This window comes from Talpa occidentalis, unplaced genomic scaffold (genome assembly GCF_014898055.3).
Source record: "Talpa occidentalis isolate TD23 unplaced genomic scaffold, MPIMG_talOcc4v2.1 talOcc4.4, whole genome shotgun sequence".
In the NCBI taxonomy this organism is placed as follows: domain Eukaryota; kingdom Metazoa; phylum Chordata; class Mammalia; order Eulipotyphla; family Talpidae; genus Talpa; species Talpa occidentalis.
Genome location: NW_023604295.1, coordinates 40,978,454 through 40,990,825, shown reverse-complemented (window position 1 = coordinate 40,990,825; position 12,372 = coordinate 40,978,454). Strand labels below are relative to the sequence as shown.

General features: G+C 38.8%; 1 protein-coding gene across 4 annotated transcripts in view; it reads left to right on the top strand.

Annotated features, from left to right (window-relative positions):
• SENP5 (SUMO specific peptidase 5) overlaps positions 1-12,372 on the top strand; it is a 55,828-nt gene that overhangs the window by 16,617 nt on the left and 26,839 nt on the right. For all 4 annotated transcript variants that reach the window (XM_037525345.2, XM_054700472.1, XM_037525343.2 and 1 more), the window contains one exon: positions 1,886-3,414. In XM_037525345.2, the coding sequence (XP_037381242.1) occupies positions 1,917-3,414 (1,498 nt within the window). In that variant the 5' untranslated portion in view covers positions 1,886-1,916. The remainder of the gene's footprint in view (positions 1-1,885; positions 3,415-12,372) is intronic.

Below are 12,372 nucleotides of genomic sequence, written 5' to 3'. Positions count from 1 at the left end.
AGTATTTATTCCACTTCACCTGTAGTGACTGGTGCCTTTTCTTCTAGCTAGCTAAAGAGCCTTTAGTAATATTAGCTCTTACAGATCTAGATCTAAGGGGAAATCATGTTGGTTTTTTTTTCAAAGATTTTTTAATTTATTGATGCATACAACAACTGGGGTGTAGGCCAGAAGTGCGGGGAGTGAGAAGATTCACCAGAGAAAGTGGGAGCAGAAAAGGCAGATCTACTGAGATAACACTGCTGAGGGAAGCGACTAGTGAGACAGGAGAGGTCAGCTGCACCGTGTGGGTTAGCTCCCTGGCCGGATCGAACTCATGCCTCAGTGGCATGAGACTTAACCCCTGCGCCACAAGGGAGGCCCCCATGTTTATTTTTTACTCTAATTTTCATCTACCATTTTCCATAGGTGTGTTCCTGAAGTTCATATATGGTATATGGTCTCCACCCTTCATCTTACATATAAGTCATTTAGCAGGGCCAAACTTAGAAATTCTCTTCTGACTCCCTGCACTGTGTACTCCATCAGAAACTGTCTGCATAGGGCCTCCCTGGTGGCGCAAGGGGTTAAGACGCAATCTATGAAGCTATTCACAGCCACTGCAGCACGAGTTCAATCCCCGGCCAGGTAGCTGCTCACATGCCGCAGCTGACCTCTCCTGTCTCGCCCACTGCTCCCCTCAGCAGTATATTTCAGTTGATCCACCTGTTCTGCTCCCCACTCTGTCTCTGGTAAATCCTCTCACTTCCCACTCCTCTGACTTGTACCCCAGTTCTTGTACGCATAAATAAATAAATAAATCTTTAAAAAAAGAAAAGAAACTGACTGCATATTGGGGATATGAATTCCAAGATATGACTCTTGAAACATTTTTGTCAGAATCAGGCACAGCAGCTGGGGCATGTTGGAATACTCGTCTTCCTCCTTTCCAAACCTTGTTTGGGTAGGATTTTATTATGTCTGGTAGTTTAAAATGAACTTTATATGCTCTTTCTTCAATTTTCTAGCATATTACTGTAAATGTATGTATTCCTCCCCCCATAGAGTGTTCTATGAAACCTTTCATCAGATGAAATGATATAAAGTTAAGGAAGCAATTGACATTAATTTACACAGAAAAAATTTTAGCTTTCCCAGACACGAAACAATCTGCCAAATCATACCAATGATATGATACACAACCTGTGTAAAGTAGTCCTGGGGAAAGAGCTTAGTGAAGCTGCTCTTGCTGCTTTGAGTGTGCATAGCCTCTGACAACTGCTACAAAACAAATGCTGTAAGCTACTTTCGTTTTTTTTTTTTTTTTTTTTTTTTTAAATAGAGGCATGTTTTATTTATTTGTTTGTTTGTTTGTTTTGTTTATACATGCACTGGGTACAGTCAGAAGCGCGAGAGGGTGAGAGAATTCACCAGAGCCAGAGCGGGGAGCAGAGCAGGCAGAAGGACCGAAGCACTCTGCTGAGGGGAGCAGCGGGCGGCAGGAGAGGTCTGCGCGCCATACGGGACCCTCCTCAGGTGGCCGGGGAGCAGCTGGGGATCGAACCAGCGCCGCAGAGGCTGCGGGCAGCTTCGCAACCCAGCGCTCAACCGCTGCGCCACCGGGGAGGCCTACTTTCGTTTTTTACATTTTAAAATGACAGGTTTATTAGGAAAAGGAGAAAGAAAAAGAGTGACACCTGTGTAGTCTTAGGCAGACAGGAGAGCTGCTATTTTAGTTTTTTACCTTTTACACTAAAAAAGACAGTGAAAACAAGTGATAATAATGGAGGTCTGTCATAAAAGGGAAGTGGCAGAATGTGAACTTTCAAAAAACAGAATTTACATGTTTATCTTTATGACCTTATTTTTAGGGTAGAAATGTAACTTTTCTTTCTCATCTTTACAGCTGCATCCAGATCTCATTATGCATCAGAAAAATGAAAAAACAGAGAAAAATTCTATGGAGAAAAGGAATTCACTTAGCCTTTTCTGAGAAATGGAATACTGGGTTTGGAGGCTTTAAGAAGTTTTACTTTCACCAACACTTGTGCATTGTGAAAGCCAAGTTGGGCAAGCCAGTTACCTGGAGCAGGCAGTTGAGGTATTTCCAGTGCAGAAAAAAGGCCCTTCAAATCCAGAAAACGTGGATCCAGGATGAACCTCTTTTTGCTAAGACAGAGTCCAGTGTGGCTGCTCAAAATGTTATGTCCTCTAAAGTAAAAAGAAAAGACTCTAAACACTTCATTTCAAGGACCTTCCTCAAACTCCAAACAGAGAAGTTGCTGTCATCAGCAAAGAACTCTGACCATGAATACTGTGGAGAGAAAAGTCTCTTGGAGGCAGTTGCTGACCTACCAGCAAATAGTGTTATAAATCAGGCTAATGGTCACAGATCTAGGACGGAGCCACAAGCTTCTGACTTTCCCATGAAGTTCAATGGGAAGAACCAGAGTCCAGGTGAGAGCGGCACCATTGTGGTCACCTTGAGCAACCATAAGAGAAAACGCTTTTATTATGGCTGCTACAAAAGGCTGGAGCACCACAGGAATGGGGGATCCCTGATTCCAAAAAAATTCCATCTTAACCAACATAGAAGGATAAGATTATCTCCTCTTATGATGTATGAGAAATTATCCATGATTAGATTTCGGTACAGGATTCTCAGATCTCAGCACTTCAGAACAAAAAGCAAAGTTTGCAAGCTGAAAAAAAACCAGCGAAGCTGGGTGCAGGTCACTGGGGACCATCAGGAGACCCTTAGGGAGAACGTTGAGGGTGCCAGTTGCAGCCCATTCCCTTCCCCAGAATCTAAAGACCCTCCCTGTCAGCATCAGCCGTGCTTCCCAGATATGGACAGCGATGCGGCAGTGAAGGGAAAGAACTCTCATGTGCCTGATGGCCACAGTAAAGGAAGCCCTTTCTTAGGCAAGGAGCTGAGTTTAGATGAAGCATTCCCTGAGCAACAGAATGGCAGTGCCACATATACCTGGGACCAGTCACCCTGTTCCTCTCCAAAGTGGGAGTGTAGAGAACTGATTCACGATAGCCCCTTACCAGAACATCATTCTAATAGTCTGTTTATCTCGGAAACTGAAAGAGAAGCTATGACTCCGGGTCAGGAAAATCGGACAAGTACCATCAGTGATGACAGAGCAGAACTGCCGGTGTCTGGTGCAGATCAACCTGTGAGTAGTGTAGACAGGGCTGTGTCTGAAGAGACTGTTCATAATGAGAGCTCATGCCAGATGGATGAGGATGGATGTCTCAAGCAGAACATTCTTAGTTCTAAGTTGCTGGACCACCCTTACTGTAAAAGCCCACTGGAGGCTCCTCTGATGACCAGTGGACTCAAACTAGAAAATCAAGTGGGAGGTGGGAAGAACAGTGAAAAAGCATCTCCAGTGGATGATGAACAGCTGTCAGTCTGCCTTTCTGGTATGCACTCTTCCTTTATTCTCTCCCAAACTCCAGCCTACATTTGCTGTCCATTATCCTTTCTAGGAGAATCTTATTTTTTTCCCTTCACACATGGATTTCCTTTTAAGCAGTTAGACATTCTCTTTGAAGCCTTTTATGTTGCTGTTACGTAGATGTTCCAACTTAATTCTTGGTTGATGGACCATTTGTTTTGCTTCCGATTGTTTTCTTCTATCAACAGTGGTATAATGAAATAACTTCTTTATACTTACTTGTGTAGTTGTTTTTGTAAGTTAAATACCTAGTAGTACAATTAATGGTAAGAGAATACTCACACTTAAAATTTTAAGAGAATTGTTAAATTATCCTCCAAAAAATTAAACTAGGTTACCTTTGTTAAACTTTGCCAGTTTTATATATCACATAAGAGTTTTGGGTTTGTTAATTTGCATTTTTAAATTTAATGCTTAAATGAAATGTTTTTCTGTTTGTTGACCATTTTTTGTTTGTATATGATTTTCCTTTGGCCATGTTTCAATTGGATTGTTTGTATTTAATTTATTCAATACAAGCTCCTATGTACCTGGCACTGTGCTAGTTCTAAGAATGTAGTAATGAATAGATAACACCTTTATAGACCTTAACATCTTTCTAGTTTTAAAGATGTTAAATTCATCCTAGATTATAAATGTCATAAGAGTTTTAAGTTGTTTTTTTTTTTTAATTTTTTTTTTTAAACAGAGGCATGTTTTTATTTATTTATTTATTTGTTTGTTTGTTTGTTTTGTTTACACATGCACTGGGTACAGTCAGAAGCGCGGGAGGGTGAGAGAGTTCACCAGAGCCAGAGCGGGGAGCAGAGCAGGCAGAAGGACCGAAGTACACTGCTGAGGGGAGCAGCAGGCGGCAGGAGAGGTCTGCGCGCCATGTGGGACCCTCCTCTGGTGGCCGGGGAGCAGCCGGGGATCGAACCGGCGCCGCAGAGGCTGCGGGCAGCTTTGCAACCCAGTGCTCAACCGCTGCGCCACCGGGGAGGCCCCAAGAGTTTTAAGTTTTTTCCTTCTAGAAGGGAAAAGCTTTCAGCAACCCAACTTTGTATATGTTTTTGCTTAGCAGAATTTTAAAATTATTTTGTAGTAAAACTTATTTTCCTTCACTTTTATGACTTCTAGTTATTACATCATGCTTTAAAAAGTCTTACCAAAATCTGCCCCATGAAGTATGCTGGTATAAATATTTTGGAAGACAATATGGAAGTAGTCCATTTTGATCCATTCCCCTTTTTGCAATTTATCTAACATACAAATGAGTACAAAATAGATTTGAAAAGGGGCATTTTTTGTAGTTTTATTTTGGTAGTAAAAACTACAGATAAAACAAAACAAATGTTTGTATGGACGTACAAATTATGACATATTCAGACAGTATACGATGAAGCTGTTAAAAAACAAAACAAGCTGCAAAACAGAATGTCATTTTGTTAAAAGATATGCGCACATGTAGGATGAGTACCTTTGTATATGTGTGCACATACATTTCCATAGGAAATGTCTGGACTAATACATCTATTATCTTTTGGGGGGGGGATTAGAGGCATTAGTTTTTAGTGGTTTTAATTATTTAAAACACTTTATTTTTGTGTATAAAAAGTTTTTCCTCACAAAAACAGTCCTAGAAAATCTTTAAAAAAAAAATTCTGTTATTATTGTCTTAGAGAAAGACAGATTTCCCTATAATGAGGTTAGCAGAACCATGATACTAAAACCCGAAAGAGTTAGCATTACCCATAAACACCAATTAAGTTATAAATATAGTTGAGTCACTTTCAAATACAATTGATAAATTGAATATACATATAGTAATGGTAAAACTCTAGTGCAATGTGAGAAAGGGGGGATTTTTTATATATATATATATATATATAGGAAGAACCCAAATTAGATTTGGCATGGATGGTCAATGATTTTTTTTTTTAAGATTTATTTATGCATACAAGAGCTGGGGTACAGGTCAGAGGTCCGGGGAGTGAGAGGATTCACCAGAGACAGAGTGGGGAACAGAACAGGCAGACTGACGGAAACACACTGCTGAGGGGAGCAGCTGGTGAGACAAGAGAGGTCTGCTGTGCCATGTGGGTTGCTCCCTGGCTGTGGATTGCTTCATAGTGCAGTGCTTAACCCTTTGTGCCACCAGGGAGGACAGAGAAAGTGGGGATTTTTACAGAATTCACTTTTAGTGTTCAGTAATGTTTATTCATTGTTTTAATAGGTTAAAGAAGAAAAAAATCATGGCATCTCAGCAAACACTGAAACTTGCTACTAAAACTCAGCTTCCCTTTTTTAGTTTAAGTCTTTTAGAAAACTAGGAATGGGGCCTCTCTGGTAGTGCAAGGGGTTAAGTAGCAGCACTATGAAGCTAGCTGCAGTCGCAGTCACTGCAGCATGAATTCGATCCCTGGCCAGGGAGGTGACCCACATGGCTCAGCAGACCTTTCCTGTCTCACCCTCTGCTCCCCTCAGCAGTGTATTTCAGTTAATCCACCTGTTCTGCTCCCCACTCTGTCTCTGGTGAATCTTCTCACCCTCCGCACCTCTGACCTGTACCCCTGTTCTTGTATGCATAAATAAATCTTCTTTTAAAAAGCTAGGAATAAAGAAATCTTCTATTACTTAGTTAAGAATATCTGCTAGAAATCAGTAGCAGTTCCAATTTTAAGAGAATGAAGTATAAGCACATGAAATTTCTTCCGCCTACAACATGCATTAAAGTTATGAAAAAAGCCCTTAACACATATGTGGAGACAAAGAGGATAGCTTCGATGAATCAGGACTTGAGAAACTACCACAAGACAGAAAGTAGAGGTCCAGAGGAGATCCCCGATGACAGAAAGATCAGTTCAGGGAAATGGTATAACACTAAGAGTATCCCACTTCTGGAGATGGGGAAGCTGGGAAGGAAAGTGAGAAACCATGGCAAAAGGCTGAATAGTTGGGGAATCTCATGGAAAGCATCTCTTCCTATCTGTGCCACATATATTTAATGCCTGTGCTAGAATAATATGTTATCCAACTGAAATTTCCCTCCTTCAATTTTATTGTGATATAATTGACACAGCATCGAAGTTCTAAGAATATGAAATCTGCATGGAAAAACAGGATATTTCCCATCCCCTTGCCCCATTACTTGTAAAACCTGGCAAGACTAAGAAACATCAGTTTCCAAAAGAACAGTATTTGGGATCCTTAGCAATCCCACTCTGGTTGAAAATAGCTTAAGACCAAACTACAGTAACAGTTCACCCCAGTCCCCACACCACCATCCCCAGCAAGTTATCCAAGTAGAGGTGAACCTACAATCAATCACCAAACATTGAGGAGAGCCAACATGACTAAAGAGACAAATTCAGCAAATAAAAGAACTAAATCAGTAATCAAAATTGATAGAGCAGTAAGAATAGGAATCAATATAGGTAAATCAGCATGGTAGATGCTTTACTGACTTCTGTAGCATTAGCCAATATTGAGTTCCATGGTATGCTGAATGTTGACTCTTCCTTAATGTAACTGCATATTATGCTTTTTTCAGTTGATTTATATATTTATCAAGAGCCCATCATGCTTTTTACAATTTACTTACTGTGTTCATAATTTTTTATTGTCTAAACTAATGAAATGAGTGTTGAAGGATAGCCACTCCTTTAAAATCAAGATGAATGCAGTGTCAGTGAGTTGCTGAAAAAAAAATTAATGCTGAGTTGTATTTGTGCAAGACAATTTTAAAAGATCTGATAGGGGATGTAAAAATCTAGGATTCTACACTGTAGTAGATTAGTTTTTTGGGAAGGAAAACAAATAAATGCTAGTGTTATATTCTAGATGGATTAAAAATTTAATTAGGAACAAATACAGACAAAAACTTATACATGAATGTTCATAGCAACATTATTCATAATAGCCAAAAGATGGAAACAACCTACTTATCCACCAGCTAATGAATGGATACATAAAACTTGATATATTTATCAATGGGACAATCTGTCAAAAAAGGAATGTGGTACTGATAAAGACTATTTCAGTGTGGATGAATCTTGAAAATATGCTCTATGAAATATTTTACATACAGAAGGCCACATATCATATGATTCTCTTGATTTGAAATGTCCACAGTTGGCAAATGCATAGAAATAGAAAGTAGATTAATGGTTACCCTGGGCTAGGGCGAGGGGGTGAATGACAAGTAAGTGCTAATGGGACAAAATTTCTTTGTGGGGTAATGTAAATGTTCTGGAATAGGTTGTAGTATAACTGCACAATTCTGAATACACCCAAGTAACCATTGACTTGTATACTTTAAGAGGGTCAGTTTTGTGGTATGTGAATCATAACTCAGGAAAGCTGTTATAAAAATACAAGACATATTGGTAAGACATTTTGAAGCATGATTAAAATATAGCAACTTGATTCCATAAACGTTAAAATCTTGTATATGTATATAACAGAAGTCATAAATAAAAATTTGGAAGATTTAGATATGCATGCTCTTAGACGCAGAAGTTTGACATTTAGGAAGTCAGAATTGAACAAGAATATATCAAAGGTTTTAACTGACATTATTTAGAGAACTAAAGATTAACAACTTTCATGGTTCTTAGTAGGGAATTGGTTAAATTATGGCATACCCATTTAATGGACCACCAGATTGTTTTGAATTAGGAAAAAAATCATGATGTATTGAATGGAAAAAAGGAGCTTTGTAAGAAGTAAGTATAGTATGCTATTTTGTGTTTAAGAAATGCATATTTATAAGGGCAGAAAAGTTCTAAAGGAAGTATGGGCTGACTGCCACTTTATTTTTAAATGTTTTTGGTCATATATTAGAAAAACAGCTTCTGCTTAAAAGTAAAGCTTGTTGCCATTTCAAATTTATAAAAATGTTTAACCCTGGTTTTTCCCCAGCTGTTAATGTATTGTTTTTACATTTAGCCATTTGGGAAAAAGTAAAGAAGGAATTCCAGCTATGAATAGTATAGTCAGTTCTACTATTTACTAATAGTAGTTTATGTTATTTATTAACTAATCATCTCATGGTTATGAGATGCTACCTGCCATTGGATGTCTTGCTGGACTTGGCTTCTCTATTTCTAAGCTAGCACTATTCTGTTCTAATTACTGTAATTAGTTTTATGATTAAGAAAAATCTTTTTACATAGAAGAACTGGGGTACAGGCCAGAGGTGCAGAGGGTGAGAGGATTCACCAAAGACAAAGTGGGGAGCAGAGCGGGCTGATCTACTGAAATACACTGCTGAGGGAGCAGTGGGTGAGACAAGAGAGGTCTGCTGTGGGTTTAGCTCCCTGGTGGGGGATCAAACTGATGCTTCAGTGGCTGGTAATAGTTTGATAGTGCTGAGACTTAACCCCTTGTGCCACCAGGGAAGCCCCTGGTATTTTATTTAGAGATTAGTATAGGAAAATTTGCATTCGTTATAATATCGAGTTTTCCTGTCTTAAAAACAAAGAATTATTTCCATTTGTTGATGTCCCTTACTAGAGTAGGTCCCTTACTTGAATTTTATAATGCTTTTCACTTAGGTTTTGCATAGTCTTTTAAATTTCTTCTTAGATATGTCATGCCTCCCTTATGTTGTTTATTTTCTAATAGGGTGTAATAATTTTGCAGTATGTAAGTATCAAATCATCAGGTACACCTTAAGCCTTCACATCATAGGATGTGAATTATATTGCGATAAAAATGGGGAAAAGTACAGTAGCGATCTCAAAAAAAGTTTTCAGTAGCAAATCTGAAATCAGTAATCAAACACATAATTCAGTCCAAGCATTGATACTAATTGGCTAGGCAGTTTTGCAAACAGTAGACAAAAAGCATACATAAAATATCAAAGGCTGTGGGAAAAACAAGTATGTTAGAAAGAAATGTGACAAACAAGCTCATTTGAATTGTATAGCCTGAAGAGGTCTTGGAAGTGCAGGAGAATGGCCACTGGTCATGTTTGATGTTATGCTATCCTGTGGGCCCACCGTCATTTCATTGACATTAATGTGCTCTTTGGGACTGGGAGAAGTCTTTAATAATACTAATTGTGACAAGCAAGGTAAAATGAGCCACCTTTTTTGTCAGTTCTGTAGCCAATTTTTTCTTAAAGATTTATTTATTTATGCATACAAGAACTAGGGTACAGCCCAGAGATGTCTCTGGTGAGAGGATTCCCCAGAGACAGAGTGGGGAACAGAACAGGCAGATTGACCGAAGTACACTGCTGAGGGGAGCAGCGGGCGAGTCAGGAGAGGTCTGCTGTACCATGTGGGTAGCTCCCTGGCCTGCCAGGGATCAAACTCTTGCTGCAGTTGCTGCCGATAGTTTCATAGGTTGCTTCTTAACCCCGGCCTGCCACGAGGAAGGCCCTCTGTAGCCAACTTTACTTTGGGAGTTCATTCTTAAAAGTACTAAAATTTTGAATGCAAATGATATCTGCAGGTCCTTAGATCTGATAGTGAAACATTTCTGCAAAGATACTTTCACAAGTGCTTTCATTTTTATATATTTTTATTGTGGTATAGTTGACATCCAGCTATGTATTAATTCCAGTTGTGCAACATAGATTTAATATTTGCATACATTGTAAAATGATCACCACAATAAGTATACCTAGTAACAAAACATTTTTTCTTGTGATGAGAGCTTTTAAGATCTATAGGTATGTCTAGTTTATTGTGTTTTGCTTTATTGTGCTCAGATAATCACACTTTTTTACAAATTAAAGGTTTGTGGCAATCCTGTGTTGAGCAAGTCTGTTAGTATCATTTTTTCAACAGCTCAGATGGTGGTTAGCTTATTTTAGCAACAAAGTTTTTTTTTAAATATTTATACTAGAACTGGGGTGTAGGCCAGAGGTGGGGAGTGTGTGTGTGAGAGGATTCACCAGAGACAGAGTGAGGAGCAGAACAGGCAGATCTACTGAAATAAACTGCTGAGGGCAGCAGCTGTGGAGACAGGAGAATTCTACTGCGCCATGTGGGACAGTGACCTGGCAGGAATTGAACTCGTGCTGCAGTGGCTGCCAGTAGCTTCATAGTGTTGAGACTCAACCACTTGTACTTTAAAAAAATGTAATGCTAGTCCACATTTAATAGATCACAGTAGACTGAAAACATAAGTTTCATATGTACTGGGGAAACCAAAAAATCCTGTAATTTGCTTTATTGCAATATTCACTTTATTTTGGTGGTCTATACTGTTAGCACCTTTCAAATAAGCAATTCAGTGTTAAGGACAGTCACCATACTGTGTTTTACTTCCCCATAATTTACTTATTTTTATAATTGGAAGTTTGTATCTTTGAATCACCTTCCCCATTATGCCCATTCTCTACTCCCACCTCTGTCAACCACCAATCTAGTCTCAATTTATGAGCTTCAAGGTTTTGTTTTTTTTTTTTAAAGATTGATTTATTTATTTATACAAGCACTGGGTACAGTCAGAAGCGCAGGAGGGTGAGAGAATTCACCAGAGCCAGAGCGGGGAGCAGAGCAGGCAGAAGGACCGAAGTACAACCGAAGTACACTGCTGAGGGGAGCAGCAGGCGGCAGGAGAGGTCTGTGCGCCATTGGGACCCTCCTCCGGTGGCCGGAGAGCAGCGGGGGATCGAACCGGGCGCTGCAGAGGCCGCGGCAGCTTCGCAACCCTGCGCTTAACCGCTGCGCCACCAGGGAGGCCCCTTGAAGGGTTTTTTTTTTTTAAGATTCCATGTTTAAGTCAGATCATGTGGTATTTATCTTTTTCTTAGCATAATAATCCCAAGGTCCATCCATATTATTGCAAATGGCAAGATTTCATTCATTTTTATGACCAATATTCCATTGTGTGTGTGTTTGGTGTGTGTGGGAGGATGGGGGTGTAAGTTATTTCCCTCTCTTGACTGTTGCAAGTATTGCAGCAGTTAACATAAGTATGAACAGATTTTTTTTTTTTTTTTTAAGTATGAATAGATTTTTTCGAGTCAGTGTTTTTGTTTTCTTCAGATAAATATCCAGAAGTAGAACTGCTGGAACATACGGTAATTCTATTTTTAATTTTTTGAGGAACCTCCATACTGTTTCCCAAATTGCATTTTTCAAAATGTACCAATTTGCATTTTCACCAATAGTGCACAATGGATTTCTTTTTTATCTTTTTGATTATAATTATCTTATTGTGGTTTTGATTTGCATTTCACTGGTAATGATTAGTGATGTTGAGCACCTTTTGGATATCTGCAAATCTTCTTTAGGAAAATGTTTATTCAGCTCTTCTTCCAGTTTTAATTGGACTTTTTTTTTTTTGCTGGAGTTTATGTATTTTGGCTCTTTACCACATTACCAAATACATAATTTGCAAATATTTTCTCCCACTCACTAGGTTGCTGTTTCACTTTGCTGATGGTTTCCTTTGGTGTGCAGAAGCTTTAGTTGATGCAATCCTATTTGTTTATTTTTGCTTTTGTTGCCTTTTGCTTTTGATGTCAGATTCAAAAAAAAATCACCAAAACCAACGTCAGGTAGCTTACTGCCTGTGTTTTATTCTAGGGGTTATATCATTTTGAATCTTACATTCAAGTCTTTAATCCATTTTGAGTTAATTTTTATATACTTTGTAAGGTAGTAGTCCAATTTCATTCTTACTGTATTTTTTTGTTGAGGTAGCATTGGTGTACAACAGTGTATATGATTCAGAGGTAACAGGTTCACACCTCCATTTTCCTATCACCATTTATTGAAAAGACTATCATCTTCTTTATATTCTCACCTCCTTTGCTATAAGTTAATTATCATGTATGTAGGTTTAAAGCCCCTTCCTTATTTTTGATGGGACCTTGCTGACATCTGTGTTGTATTTTGTTGGAGGACCAAGTGGTTGCATTTCTTATGTGCATACACAATGGACCCCATTCCATATTCAGAGTGGATTCAGTAATTTAAAG